This window comes from Eubalaena glacialis, chromosome 10 (assembly GCF_028564815.1).
Source record: "Eubalaena glacialis isolate mEubGla1 chromosome 10, mEubGla1.1.hap2.+ XY, whole genome shotgun sequence".
NCBI classification, from domain to species: domain Eukaryota; kingdom Metazoa; phylum Chordata; class Mammalia; order Artiodactyla; family Balaenidae; genus Eubalaena; species Eubalaena glacialis.
This window is the reverse complement of record NC_083725.1, coordinates 57,548,161-57,561,628: the sequence shown is the minus strand read 5'-3', so window position 1 is coordinate 57,561,628 and position 13,468 is coordinate 57,548,161. Positions and strand designations below refer to the sequence as shown.

General features: G+C 39.4%; 1 protein-coding gene across 1 annotated transcript in view; it reads left to right on the top strand.

Moving 5' to 3' along the window:
- Positions 1 to 13,076, top strand: part of CCDC83 (coiled-coil domain containing 83) — a 41,588-nt gene extending 28,512 nt beyond the window's left edge. Inside the window, exons 7-10 of the mRNA XM_061202764.1 lie at positions 4,363 to 4,484; positions 7,974 to 8,053; positions 8,727 to 8,929; positions 12,915 to 13,076. Of these exons, the coding sequence (XP_061058747.1) occupies positions 4,363 to 4,484; positions 7,974 to 8,053; positions 8,727 to 8,929; positions 12,915 to 13,076 (567 nt within the window). The remainder of the gene's footprint in view (positions 1 to 4,362; positions 4,485 to 7,973; positions 8,054 to 8,726; positions 8,930 to 12,914) is intronic.
- The last annotated feature ends 392 nt before the right edge of the window (positions 13,077 to 13,468 follow it).

The following is a 13,468-nucleotide window of genomic DNA, read 5'->3' as shown; positions in this document are numbered from 1 at the left end:
AAAGAGAGTCCAGAAATAAACCTACACACCTATGGACAATTAATCTTCAACAAAGGAGGCAAGAATGTACAATGGGGAAAAGACAGTTTCTTCAGCAAGTGGTGTTGGGAAAGCTGGACAGCTGCATGTAAATCAATGAAGTTAGAACACACCCTCACACCATACACACACACACAAAACTCGAAATGGCTTAAAGACTTAAATATTAAGACAAGACACCATAAAACTAGAAGAGAACACAGGCAAAACATTCTCTGACATAAATCACAGCAATGTTTTCTTATGTCAGTCTCCCAAGGCACTAGAAATAAAACCAAAATGAACAGATGAGATCTAATCAAACGTATAAGCTTTCGCACAGCAAGGGAAACCACAAACAAAAAGAAAAGACAACCTACAGACTGGGAGAAAATATTTGCAAAAGATGTGACCAACAAGGGCTTAATTTCCAAGATATACAAACAGCTCATACAATTCAATAACCGAATATTTCCACATAGATGTCTCAAAGGCACTTCAAACTCAACATACCGGAAGCATAATTTATTAAATTTCTTCTTAGATATTCTTTTCCTTCATTTCTTTTTTTACCATCTGCTCACACACCCGAGGTAAAAATGTCACCATCAGCTTCTTTTCCATTTTCCTTGCTCCCATTTGACTGAAAAGAGTTGGTTAGTCTAGGAAACAAAAGAATTTAAAAATCAATATGCTTTCTATGATATTGACAATTATCTTGAAATTGCCTTTATAAAGTCATGGTGAGTAGGAATCCATACTATCTCCAAAACTAATCAAGATGAATCCTCAATTTTAAAAAATAAGTATTAATTTAAAAAACTCAAGGTGAGCTCAGTAGTTAAAGAATATTAGGGAGAAACTTGGTTCTTATACTTTTATTAAATATAACAGTATGATCCTAGTGATAATAATTTAACAATACAAACCTTAAATTTTATAAGATATCATAGATGTTAGGTTCAGAGAAAATAATTACAAAAGTTTATATTCGACTGAAAAGAAAGGCCATTTTGTGCCTTGGTCCTTCCTACTAAAGCCACAAATTACATTTTGTTTTGTTTTATTTTTTAATTCTCATAATTCAGTGGAAATAAAAGAAAAAATGTCAAGTTTAATTGAATCATGAGCAAAAAGAGCTCACTAATAAAGAACAAATCATATAATTAATTTCTCTTTATTTCAATAAATATTCATTTTTGCTGTTATTAAATTTACTCATAAAATTAATTAAAACCAGTTTTGGTTATAAGTACTATCACAAGAATTGAAAATTGCCTGGAAATAGAACAATGTATGCCAATTAATTTCTTTGAGGAAGGCTTAGAATGAGTAACAAGGGATCTTTAACAGTGGAACGCCCCCAAATATTTCTCCATTTAACTATCTTTCAACAATAACCAAAAACTTACATCTCTGGGAAGAATGAGATGTCCCTTTGCATGACTTTTATTATCTGGTTTTATTTAGCATGCTTATTAGGAAAATGAAGAAAATTCAAATTTCCAAATAACCTGGACTAACAACAAATGGAAAGCTGGAAAAACTAGGCAAAGGGATTCAAAGAGGTTAGCGATCAGTTTCAAACGTGAGGAGGCATAAAGCTAACTTGGATCTTGCAGGGGAAAATTTCAAGAGCATGCATTTTATTCAGGATCCTAGGTCCCTGACTTATAATAGTTTTAACTAAATTATCTTGCCCAATTTCTTAAGTACATTTCTTGGGTGTCTGGGGAGAAGCAGGGGCGGGGAAGGAAAAGAGGTCTTCTACTTCCTTCTTTATACTTTCTTACCCCAGAAACTAAAGGTATTTATATGGCTATAAAAAGGAACTAGTGTTCATTTCCCTAACATTTCAAAAGACTGGGAGGGAGATAGCAATTGATGAGAACCTTACTTAGCACTCTACAGGGGTAGGTGATGTCACAGGATAGCCATAGCTTGAAAGATTGGACTTCCCAAACGGGCCCTCATTCCCAGGTTTGGCAGGAGACCAAGAATTGTGTGTGCTGCCTCCCAAGTATGCCAAACCCTTAGGTCACACATTCTTAATTCCTTCTTTTACAACCTCTAACTATGACTTTTTTCTCATCCTTTGACATCTGAAAATTATAAACTCTTCCTTAAGGCATTCAGGCTTGTAATCAAGCTGATCATCTCTTAAAAACATGAGATCCTAAAGCACCAACACCTAGCTCTGTAATGTAGAATTATGGACTTAAATGGTTTTGTGAAATTGTTTAAGGCTGGTAAATAATATACGCTTTTCTTTCCATCTCTAAGCCAGCAGCAATATTTGAGCCTTTTCTATGACACTGGTACTGTTTTATATTATAATTATTTGTATATTCGTTCACTGGATTTGTATACTTGTTCCCTCTTTTGAGGGAAGGAGCCACACTTTATTGGATTTTGTATCCGTCTACCTCTAGGACAGAGCCTTACCCATAGTAAGAATTCAAGCATTTAATAAATGACTTATGTGAAAGGGATATGCATCTGGTAATATACTGAGTGCTTCCAGATTCCAAAATACAATAATTTCAACTACAAATCAAAAATGTTAGTCATCTTTTTCTAAGTACTCATCTCAGTTATGCTCTTGGCAACTCCTAACAAGAGATACTGAATCGAAACCCCTACCCTGTGCCTCTATTTCATCACATTCCCTCGAGACACGTTACTTTTTCCAGTTTATCATTCTCACCAGCCGATCACTTTCTATTTTATAGTCTTATTTCTAATTCTTCTATTGTCCTGACTTCTCCGCACGAGCACCTCTCAATCCAGCTCATGCTGTTTTGGGGGGCAGAGAGGGAAGGTGGGGATTCTATCTAGTCACATTCTTCTATATAGTCTTCCCACAATCAAGCCTTCTTTAGACAAAAGTTATCAAAATACATTTCTTAAAGATTGATGGGAACTCTATCAACAGAACCAGCAAATTTTGCTCATGTTTGAGTTAGCCACATTTCTTCAGTAAACGTTAATTAAGCCTGCTATGTCTATGAAGGACCTTCCATCACCTGCGAGATAGAAATCAGACTCTTTAGCATTACTTGGCTTCCCTACTTGTCCAGTTCTTCTACATCTCCCCATTCCCATTTTATTTCTATCCACACCAAAATGTGGATAGAAGGCACATGTGCCTTTATCCATGTGGCTCCTTCTGCCTAGAATATATCCTCTCTTGTCTGCTAGAGAATCTCTACTTGGCCTTCAAGATCCAGAAGAGAGGTCATCTCTTCCATTAACTCGCCCTTACCCCCTCACACCTGGCAGACATAGGGTGAACCTCTATCTCTCCCACAGTCCCTGGATGGCTTCCATTATGATTTTATCACACTATTTTCTGTTGCTATCACTCTTTCCCATTAAACTAAGAGATCCTTGAAGGTTATTGTATCTTATTGATCCTTTGTTCCCAAAGTGTACTATAGTTTTTGACACATAGTAGGCATACAGTACAATTACATGAATGAATGAATGAACATTTCATCTCTCTGATGTTTTTCGGAATGACTCCAGCACACTCAAGAGAGAATATAATTGTCCTGTAGAGGCTGATAGAAAGGGCTCCTAGGCCTGTACTTCTCTTTTTTAAATGCCATAATAAAGATTTTTTCCCAGTGTTATTAGCTTTCATTGTGTTGTTTATAATTAACCTTAGATAGAGCCTCATTTAGCTACTAACACCAGAGTGATAAATTAATTAGTCTTATTTTCTTATTTATCTCTGCCTCCAGCTCAGACAAATCCAGTGATGTTTCTGAAGAGTAGGAAAGGACTACTCCTGCCATTCAGTAATAACTGCCTAATCATGCAACCAAGTTCTGCAAATGACCAGGAAAAAAGTCCCACCCATTCCTTCTTAGAGCAAACCCCGTAATAAATAATACAGGATAGATCTTCCCCTCAGGCAAATGCACTTTTTAAAAAAAATTAATTAATTTATTCATTTTTGGCTGCTGTTGGGTCTTCGTTGCTGCACGGGCTTTCTCTAGTTGCGGTGAGCGGGGGCTACTCTTCGTTGTGGTGCGTGGGCTTCTCATTGCGGTGGCTTCTCTTGTTGCAGAGCACGGGCTCTAGGTGTGTGGGCTTCAGTAGTTGTGGCACGCAGGCTCAGGAGTTGTGGCGCACGGGCTTAGTTGCTCCACGGCATGTGGGATGATATTCCTGGACCAGGGCTCGAACCCGTGTCTCCTGCATTGGCAGGTGGATTCTTAACCACTGCACCACCAGGGAAGTACCACAAATGCACTTTTAAAAGTTGAATTTTTTATAGAGGACTAGCTAGAACTAAGTCCATAAGTACTAACACCCATTCTCTTTTCCTGAGAATAGATCGCAAATCACAGGAAGGAAGTGGAAGAACTGGAACATGCTATTCATGAGCTGGAAGGAGAAAATTTGGTGCTTATTGATCAGCTGTTCAACTGCAGACTTGTGGATCTCAAAATACCCAGGTGAGAGTCGTTACATATCTAGAAAGTATTTTTTTTAAACACTTGTATCTGTAAAAAGTTGTTATTTTTTTTTAAGATGACAATTCTTTAATAGTTGAAAAGAAAGGAACTCACAAAATGGCCATGGGGAAGGTATAAGATCATTACAACCGACCACTGGTCCAGTGCAGACTTCGACTTGCTTTTTCTAACAATGCACTGTGGTCATAGTAGCAAACACTTAACATGAATGTCACAACTGCTGTCCTTCAGAAGCCTCTGGGCCAGCAGGGGAATTGGGCATAAAAATAAATTCATAACAATACAGCGGAAGAGGTACGGGGTTCGAAGCCAGCACAGAGGAGGAAGTGATCAACTTGATGGGAGCTCCTGGAGATGTTCCGAGCGTCTGGTTACCTTGTGGATTATAGAATGGTTTCCTTGGATAGTTAATGAAAGAGGCAAACCACTTTCTAGGCAGAGAAAATAGCCTGGCATTCCAAGTCACATTTATTCCTGCATGAGAGAAATCAAGTATGTATATGGCTTTGTAGTTTAGGTTATCTCTTTTCCTTACCTGACAAAAAAAAGTCTTAATATACCAATCTTGATGGAAAATTAGAGCCCTGGAATGTGGTATTAAAACCCAAAGTGGCATTCATAATTTAGACAAGCAATCAGAAACAAGAAGTAACCTAAATAGTAACATGCTTAGGAAGATAGAGGAATTAAATCACACAAATGTAAGGTGTACATGTGCAAGATGGGAGAGAAACAACTGCATCTGGGCGGAGAAGTTCAACATGGTGGAAGGGTCAGGAAAACATTTCCACCTGAGTAGGTCTATTGCTTGTGTGGCGTGCAGAAAATACTATTTGAGACATAATAAAGTATTTATTGTTGGCAAACTTCCTAATGTGCTCCAAGAAGGGTGGATACAAGTTGGGGGGTTTTTGTTTGCTGAGCTAAGTGATGGGTGTCGGGATACAAGATTGGAGAAACTGGGAGATGGTGCAATTACTTTATAGGCTGAACACTGGGTGGGGCAGGACAGAGAAAGAGGCCACCTGCCTCCCTTCCACAGTCTATGTGTGCTGCCCTGGAGCCACAGGTACCAGTGTAAATGAGGTAGGCAGTCAGGCTGAATGAATTGGCTGATTACTGGACTCCTGTACTTCCAGTCTCTTGAGCTGATGCCCTTGAGGGTCCCTAGGGGGTGGGGGTCTCACTGTCCCCCCAGCAGGCAATGCTCTCTTTTGCCTGCCAGCCTCCCTCCCTATGATCAGGTCTCCAGCTCCACACTCCCGTCCCGCCTCTACCCCGAAGCACCTGCTGCTGCCACCACTTTCTTTGTGATCACGCCGAATCTCTGCCAGCTGTGCCTTCTAACCACTGCTCCACCTGTTGTCCGCTGTGTTCTTTTTCTCTCTTCCGAACCAGGCAACCCTTAGGAAAGAGCTACCCTGGAAACTGCCAACCCCACTTCCTGCTTTGGTCAGCTCAGTCTAGCGCACCTGATTTGCTGCTGGTGTGGATGTGAAGTGCTCATTATAATAAAGGGGAAATTTTTCATTGGCCAGAGAGAGCTTGGCAAGGACAGGAAAGGGAGATGAGAAACTTTTAATGGCGATTTTCATTAAGTTGTTTGCTGTATTGTATGCAATTTAAACCTATCCTCTAGCTTCCCCACAGACATCTTCAGTAAAATCCACATTGTTCATCAATGCTTTGTGGGTTGGTTTTCTTTAGTGCTTAGTCTTGCTTCAGTGTTGGGAGAGATGAATTCAAAACTGTCCGAGGGAAAAGAAACAGCATGGGCAACGTTTATAAGAACTGGGTTAGGTGCCCGGTATATGCCTCCATGGCACACTGAACTTTTCCTTTGTAACTAGCATTTATCACAGTAGTGACTACTTTTTAAACATCTGCGTCCTTGCTAGATTGTCCTTGAGACAAGTGTTTAGGACATCTTAGAAAGACCCGAATAAAGAAACAGAGAAATGTGTAAACCCTCAATTATCTGTTACAATGTTTATCCAGAAGGAAAAATTCAGGAGCTTTTCCTGTATCCATTTTCACGTCAAAGAAATGTTAACACATACTGTGTAATTTATGGTAACTGCCCTTTCCACCTCTTTGTTGAGAATTTAGTCCTGTATATTCTGGTAGGGTGAGAAATAGACATGAACAGTACCCAGTAAACATATAAAAACTTCCCTATTTGGATGAAGAATGGGGTATTCTAGCTAATAGAGTTACTATATTTCCCATCCAGAGCTCCCCAAACTTCTTCCCTTACTGACTCCCACAGAACATCATAGTATTTGTCTGATACATTAGATGAGTTGAATAAGCTAGAGGTGACTGCCCAGGGACTCCCGTGCTGCAGAGCTGAGGCTAGGTGGACCAGTACCTCAAATCTAACGCTAGTTTCATGTGATAACGTTCTGTAAAATATTTTCTATAACAAGTGTTGCTGCCCTGTGGTGGTACAAAAGTGACAATAAACTAATGATTAAGAGAGAAGCCGGACTTCAGAAGGTTACGGCGTTTAGTAAGATCTTAGTTATTCAAAAGAGTAAAACCAGGCAAGAAGAGAACTCTGTGGCCTCAGACCTGTCCACCTGCAGACCAGAGCTTCACTAAGTTAACTCTTAAGAAGGTTTTAAGATATAAATAGTGTATGTAGTTACATTATTTGCTGGAGCTTTAAGCATCTGAGATAACACTTCCTTCGTGGTCTTTAAGTAATTGACAGCCTGTAATCCAGGGGATTCACTCTGGTTGCTGAGTTGCTAAGCATGAAGTGTGGCTGGCGCATCTGCAAGGGGCACTTGCTTCATGCTAGCTTCAGGCAAACTTCATGGCAATGCTGTATGGAGCTTTCAAGGTATCGTGTCTTCTGACTGAAAATTCCACTGGCTTCTGCAGCGCAGAGAGTTGCAACAGCAGACGCAAACTCACCAGGCTTGTAGCTGGAACATGCCACTCAGCCAGAGCCAGAACCTAGGTGTCATCTTGGATTCCTACTGCTGTCTTTCTCTTTTTCTCTTTATCTCAAATCCCATCCCATTCCTCATCTGGATTCCCTGCAACAGTGACGTAACCGGTGTCATGATCACTCTCATTTCTGGGACTTTAAGTCTGTTATTTCCTAATCATGGGATGCCCTCCCCTCACCCCAAGCTCTTCCCTGGCAAACAGCCCCTGGTGTTTCAAGACTCAACTCAGGTTTCACCTCCTCCTGGAAACCTTTCCTTACCCCCTAAGGCTAAATCCGGTGCTGCTTGTCTCTGCCCCACGGCACCCCTGACACTATGCTCCTCACATAATTACCCATCATGGTACAAACCATCACCATAAAACACTGTAAGCCTGTCTGCCACCCCACTGGGCCTGATGCCCCTCTTTCATCTGTGTTGCCAGCACCCAACAGAGAGATAAGACACTACTGAGCAGGTGGTACAATATTTGTTGACTGACAGACTACTTTTCTTATTTGTTTTTTAGGCGACTATATCTTGCTCAAGCTGTTGGACAGGAAGTGCCACATGAAGAAATGCCTTTGGAGCTGCCAGAAACATATATAGGTATTATTTTATTGTAATGGTGATTTTTTAAAAGTTGACAAACACTTAATTGCGCTTCTTATTATGGACAGGAACCTTATATCAGAGAGCTATTCAGGGAATAGATACCTGCCAGCTCCTCCATATTTCTCTTGTTCTTGCAGAGCTTACCTAACCCATCTCCTTTCTCTAGTCTTATTTTCAAATCAAAGTCACCATGTGTCACAGTGAATTAAATAGACACTGGTAGAGAGGGATGGAATGATGTCTACACTGGCATGGTTTGTGCTCCAATTTAGCCAACCAACCAAAATACCAACACACTCACAGGTCCCCATGTGATTATTATAACTTATTAGCTAACAGAAGGAAACACAACTTAGATGTGGTTTCTAATAATAGGACTCACTCTCACTTTAATACCTAGATTCTACATTTCTAATTCTCAAATTTATCTCCTCCAGGAGATTCTCAAAGGTCTTTCAAATTTAAAATGTGACAAAGGAGTGTATATATATATATATCTGAATCACTTTGCTGTACACCAGAAACTAACACAACATTGTAAAGCAACCATATTTCAATTCAAAAAAAACTAAAACTGAAAAAAAAAATGTGACAAAGTATGTATTGTATTTTTATTTTTAATCTGTTCAAAAATTGTACATAATTAATTTCTTTGCACTCATCCCAGAAAAGTCACAACTGCAACCTGCAGAAGTAAAAAGTAGAGACTTGTTGAGCTTATCACTTGGGAGCAGTGCTTTACATCTTAGTCATGAGGAGAGCAGCAGATACGGCCAGCATCTGAAGATAGATGAAGAAGAGAGTTCAAGTATAGAGTTTGGAGCCTCTGATATGAAATACTTACTGTATGAGGATGAGCGGGATTTCAAGGTAAGATTCATGAGAAAACATCTTGACTACTAGAGAAGATGTTGCTTTATTAGTTAGTGGAGAAAATTAACCTAAAGTATGGATGCTGAAAAATTCTACTTGCAATTATTAGTAAAATTTGCCAACCATTCATGTCTGTCACTAGATACTATTTTCACTCCTACCCTTGCCCAACTTACTACATATATTCATTTATAGACATCCATTACTAGTATACCATGTAAGTTATCTAGTGCTACATAACAAATTGCCTCAAGAATTAGTGGCTTATAACAATAATCATTTATTCTCTTTCAGGGCTTCTGTTGGTTAGAAATTTGGGAAGGTCTCCAGTGGACAGTCCTCACTTGGGTTCTCTAGAAGGTGCAGTTATATTTGGCTGAAGGCTTGATTTGGGCAGGAAGATCCACTTCCAAGGTGGCTCACTCACATGGCTGGCAAGTTGATGCTGGCTAAGCTGGGGGCCTCAGTTCTTCTTCACATGGGCCTCCTTACAGGGCACCTTTATTGTCCCTTTGTTACAATATCTGGCTTCTTCCAAAGCAATCAGTCCCAGAGACCAAATGTTTCATATGACTTAGCCTTGGAAATCTTACACCAACACTTCCATCATATTCTATTTGTTGATGTAGCTACAAAGTTCCACCCAAAGGGAAACAATGTAGCTCCTGCATCTTGAAAGAGGAAAGTCAGCATCACATTGTAAGAAAAGCATGTGGGATAGGATGTATATTAGCATGACCATCTTTGGAAAGTACAAACAGTCACATACACCATTAGGTGAAACCTAGATTAGCAAGCCTTTTAATTTTAAAACCTTTTGGTACATTCCAGTCACTTTCACATCCACCCCTTGCTGTTTTCCCTCTTGGTACTACCAATAACCTTGAAAGTTCTCCTAGAACTTAAAGTCTGGTAGGAGAAAGAGTGATTAAGAAAGCAAAAGAAACTGAATAAATCAACAAAAAACCATTTTAAGTAAGTACAGCTCAGTCCTGCTACCATCAAGTGATAATTTGAAGACTAAAGCTCTAGTCTCTATAACACTCAAACACCTCCATGAGAATCTTGGAATCATGACGCCTTGTATGTTACAATAACCTCACGCTAGTGGACAACTGTCTATAAAATTCCAAAATTGCATACCATTTGGTTGAATGAAAAACCTTACTTTTTTTTTTTTGCTTTTATCCGTTGAACTTAAATTTCTTTTTTAAGTTGACTTACAATGTTGTGTTAATTACTGCTGTACAGCAAAGTGACTCAGTTACACATGTATATATATATATATACATTCTTCTTCATATTTTTTTCCATTATGGTTTATCACAGGATATTGAATATAGTTCCCTTTGCTATACAGTAGGACCTTGTTGTTTATCCATTCTATGTATACCAGTTTGCATCTGCTAACCCCAAACTCCCACTCCTCCCTTCGCCCACCCCCTCTCCCCCTTGGCAAACCACCAGTCTATTCTCTATGTCCCTGATTTTCTGTTTCATAGATAGGTTCATTTGTGTCATATTTTAGATTCCACACATGTGATATCATATGGTATTTGCTTTCTCTGACTTACTTTACTTAGTATGATAATCTGTAGTTGCATCCATGTTGCTGCAAATGGCATTATTTCATTCTTTTTTTTATGGCTGAGTAATATTCCATTGTATATATGTACCACATCTTCTTTATCCATTCATCTGTTGATGGACATTTAGGCTTCTTCTATGTCTTGGCTATTGTGAATAGTGCTGCTATGAACATAGGGGTGCATGTATCTTTTTGAATTATAGTTTTGTCTGGGTATATGCCCAGGAGTGGGATTGCTGGATCATATGGTAATTCTATTTTTAGTTTTCTGAGGAACCTCCATACTGTTTTCCATAGTGGCTGCACCAACTTACATTCCCACCAATCGTGCAGGAGGGTTCCCTTTTCTCCACACCCTCCCCGGCATTTGTTATTTGTAGACATTTTAATGATGGCCACTCTGACCAGCGTGAGGTGGTAACCCATTGCAGTTTTGATTTGCATTTCTCTAATAATTAGCGATGTTGAGCATCTTTTCATGTGCCTATTGGCCATCTGTATTTCTTCTTTGAAGAAATGTCTCTTTAGGCCCATTTTTTGATTGGGTTGTTTGTTTTTTTGTTGTCGAGTTGTATGAGCTGTTTGTACATTTTGGAAATTAAGCCCTTGTTGGTTGTGTCATTTGCAAATATTTTCTCCCATTCTGTAGGTTTTTTCCTTTTGTTTATGGTTTCCTTTGCTGTGCAGAAGCTTGTAAGTTTAAGTCCCATTTGTTTATTTTCACTTTGATTTCTATTGCCGTAGGCGACTGACCTAAGGAAACACTGGTATGATTTATGTCAGAGAATGTTCTGCCTACATTCTCTTCTAAGACCTTACTTTCCACGGAAGTTTTTGATGTGGTGGAAACGGTATTGTATGTGCTACAGACTGAATTTTGTCCCCGCCCCTCCCCTAAATTCATATGTCGAAGCCCTAACACACAATATGACTGTATCTGGAGATACGGGCATTAGGAGTTAATTAAGGTTATATGAGGTCATGAAGGTGGGCCCTAATCTGATAGGACTGTGACCTTGTAAGAAGAGGCTTTGCCTTGTGAGAACACTGTGAGAAGGCAGCCATCTGCCAGCCAGGAAGAGGCTCTCACCAGAACCCAATCATGCTGGCATCCTAATCTTGGACTTCCCAGCCTCCAGAACTGTGAGAAATAAAGTTCTGTTGTTTCAGCCACTCAGCCTGTGGTATTTTGCTATGGCAGTTCAAGCAGACTAATAGAGTATATTACTTCAGACTCCTGCTCCAGATGGTTCTGAAATATATGGTAGACTTCCATCAATTTACTTTTCTCCTATCTCGCATTTATTGTAGCTCTATAATTATGTATTTTAAAAGCTAGATACAGTTGTATGAATTTTTGAGAAATATTAATAAAACATTGCCTTCCTTTTTCATTCTTTGATTCTCCTAAATTCTAATAAATATTTATTGAGACCCTCACAACATGCCAGGTACTTGTTAGATGCTGGAGAATTTAAAGGGGAGAACAGGAAGAAATGAAGTCTCAAAGATGCCTATGTGGCAGGCCCTACCCTAAACAGTGTACATGCTAGTAGAAAACCGATAAGAAAATCACTGATTACTGTACAGGAGGAATGTACTGCCTGTATCTGTCTCCCTGACCAGTCTTTTGCCCCAGCACTTGGTACACAGCCTGGCACATAGTGGGACCTCAGGAAAGGTTTGTTGAAGTGTTGAAGGAATCCAAAATAAGGAGTTACAGCTTGGAGAGGCTTCCAAGAGGAAGGCACATTGGGTAGGGCTGGAGCTGTTTCAACTCAGTTTGGGGTTAGCTGTGGGATTTCATATAAATTAGACTTCTAATTCTGTTTGTTGATATCTGAAACTATATTCAGTTTGACAGAATGTGGTAAGTTTTATATCTACAGTAGATCCTGTGAAATGTGTAAAACCCATGTAGATTTGCTCAATATTAAGATATTTATCGTCAAATGTTTGCAGATCATTCATTTTGTTCTTGAATAATATAGAAAACTCTGCTGTGGTTATATCCTGGCCAGCAGAGGGCTATATAAATGCAGCCAATACTTCCTACTTCCTTTTACCAATTAAAGAGCTTGCAGAGAATATTATCTCCCCACTGTAGTTGATGTTCCCTCCCCGGCTCAAGCCCCCAAAAGACAAGCCTGCAAGCCTTGCTGCCTGCTCTTTGGGAGATTTGCCTACCATGCCCCCACTGGGTATATAACTTTACTGAGTGGTTTTTATTTACAGTAGCTCTCATATTTCACATGTTATACAGCATTCAGACAATTAGGAGGGCAATGAAATCTGTCATAGAGAGGCCAACTATAGTAAATAAAACCTGATCTATGAAGGCTGGTAACTTGCTGAATAACCTCTCCTATTCTCCTCTATGTCTGTTCACCACAGGATTATGTAAACTTGGGTCCCCTGGAAGTGAAGCTCATGACTGTGGAGAGCAAGAAAATGCCCATCCATTTCCAAGAGAAGGAGACTCCAGTCAAATTCTATGAAGATGTCAGGAGCCCGGAAAGCCACATCACATATAAAATGATGAAGTCTTTTCTCTAAGACTGAAATCTGCAAAGTAAAAACAACTTCTTATACATTTCCTTTGGGAACTGAGGTATATCAGTCGCCCATTTTATTTACTCTTCGGTCCATTTTTAAAGCAGTTGTTATTTCTAAAGGTCATAATTACATTTAAAATCAAAGATCTGAGTATTCAGCTATTCATTTACTTGCGTGGCCTGAGTGACAAAAATGAAAGTACACTTTATATTTCCATATTCAAGTATACAGGAGCATGACAGTGGGCCAAGATGGTCTCTGAGGTTGCTTACCACTTAAAAATTTACTGATCAATCTAGGATGCCAATATGAAATAGTTCAATTAGGAATTTTCTGAGAAGAGTTAGAGGTTTGCATAGCACTGACTACACATCTTTACCTCTGAGGGTGCT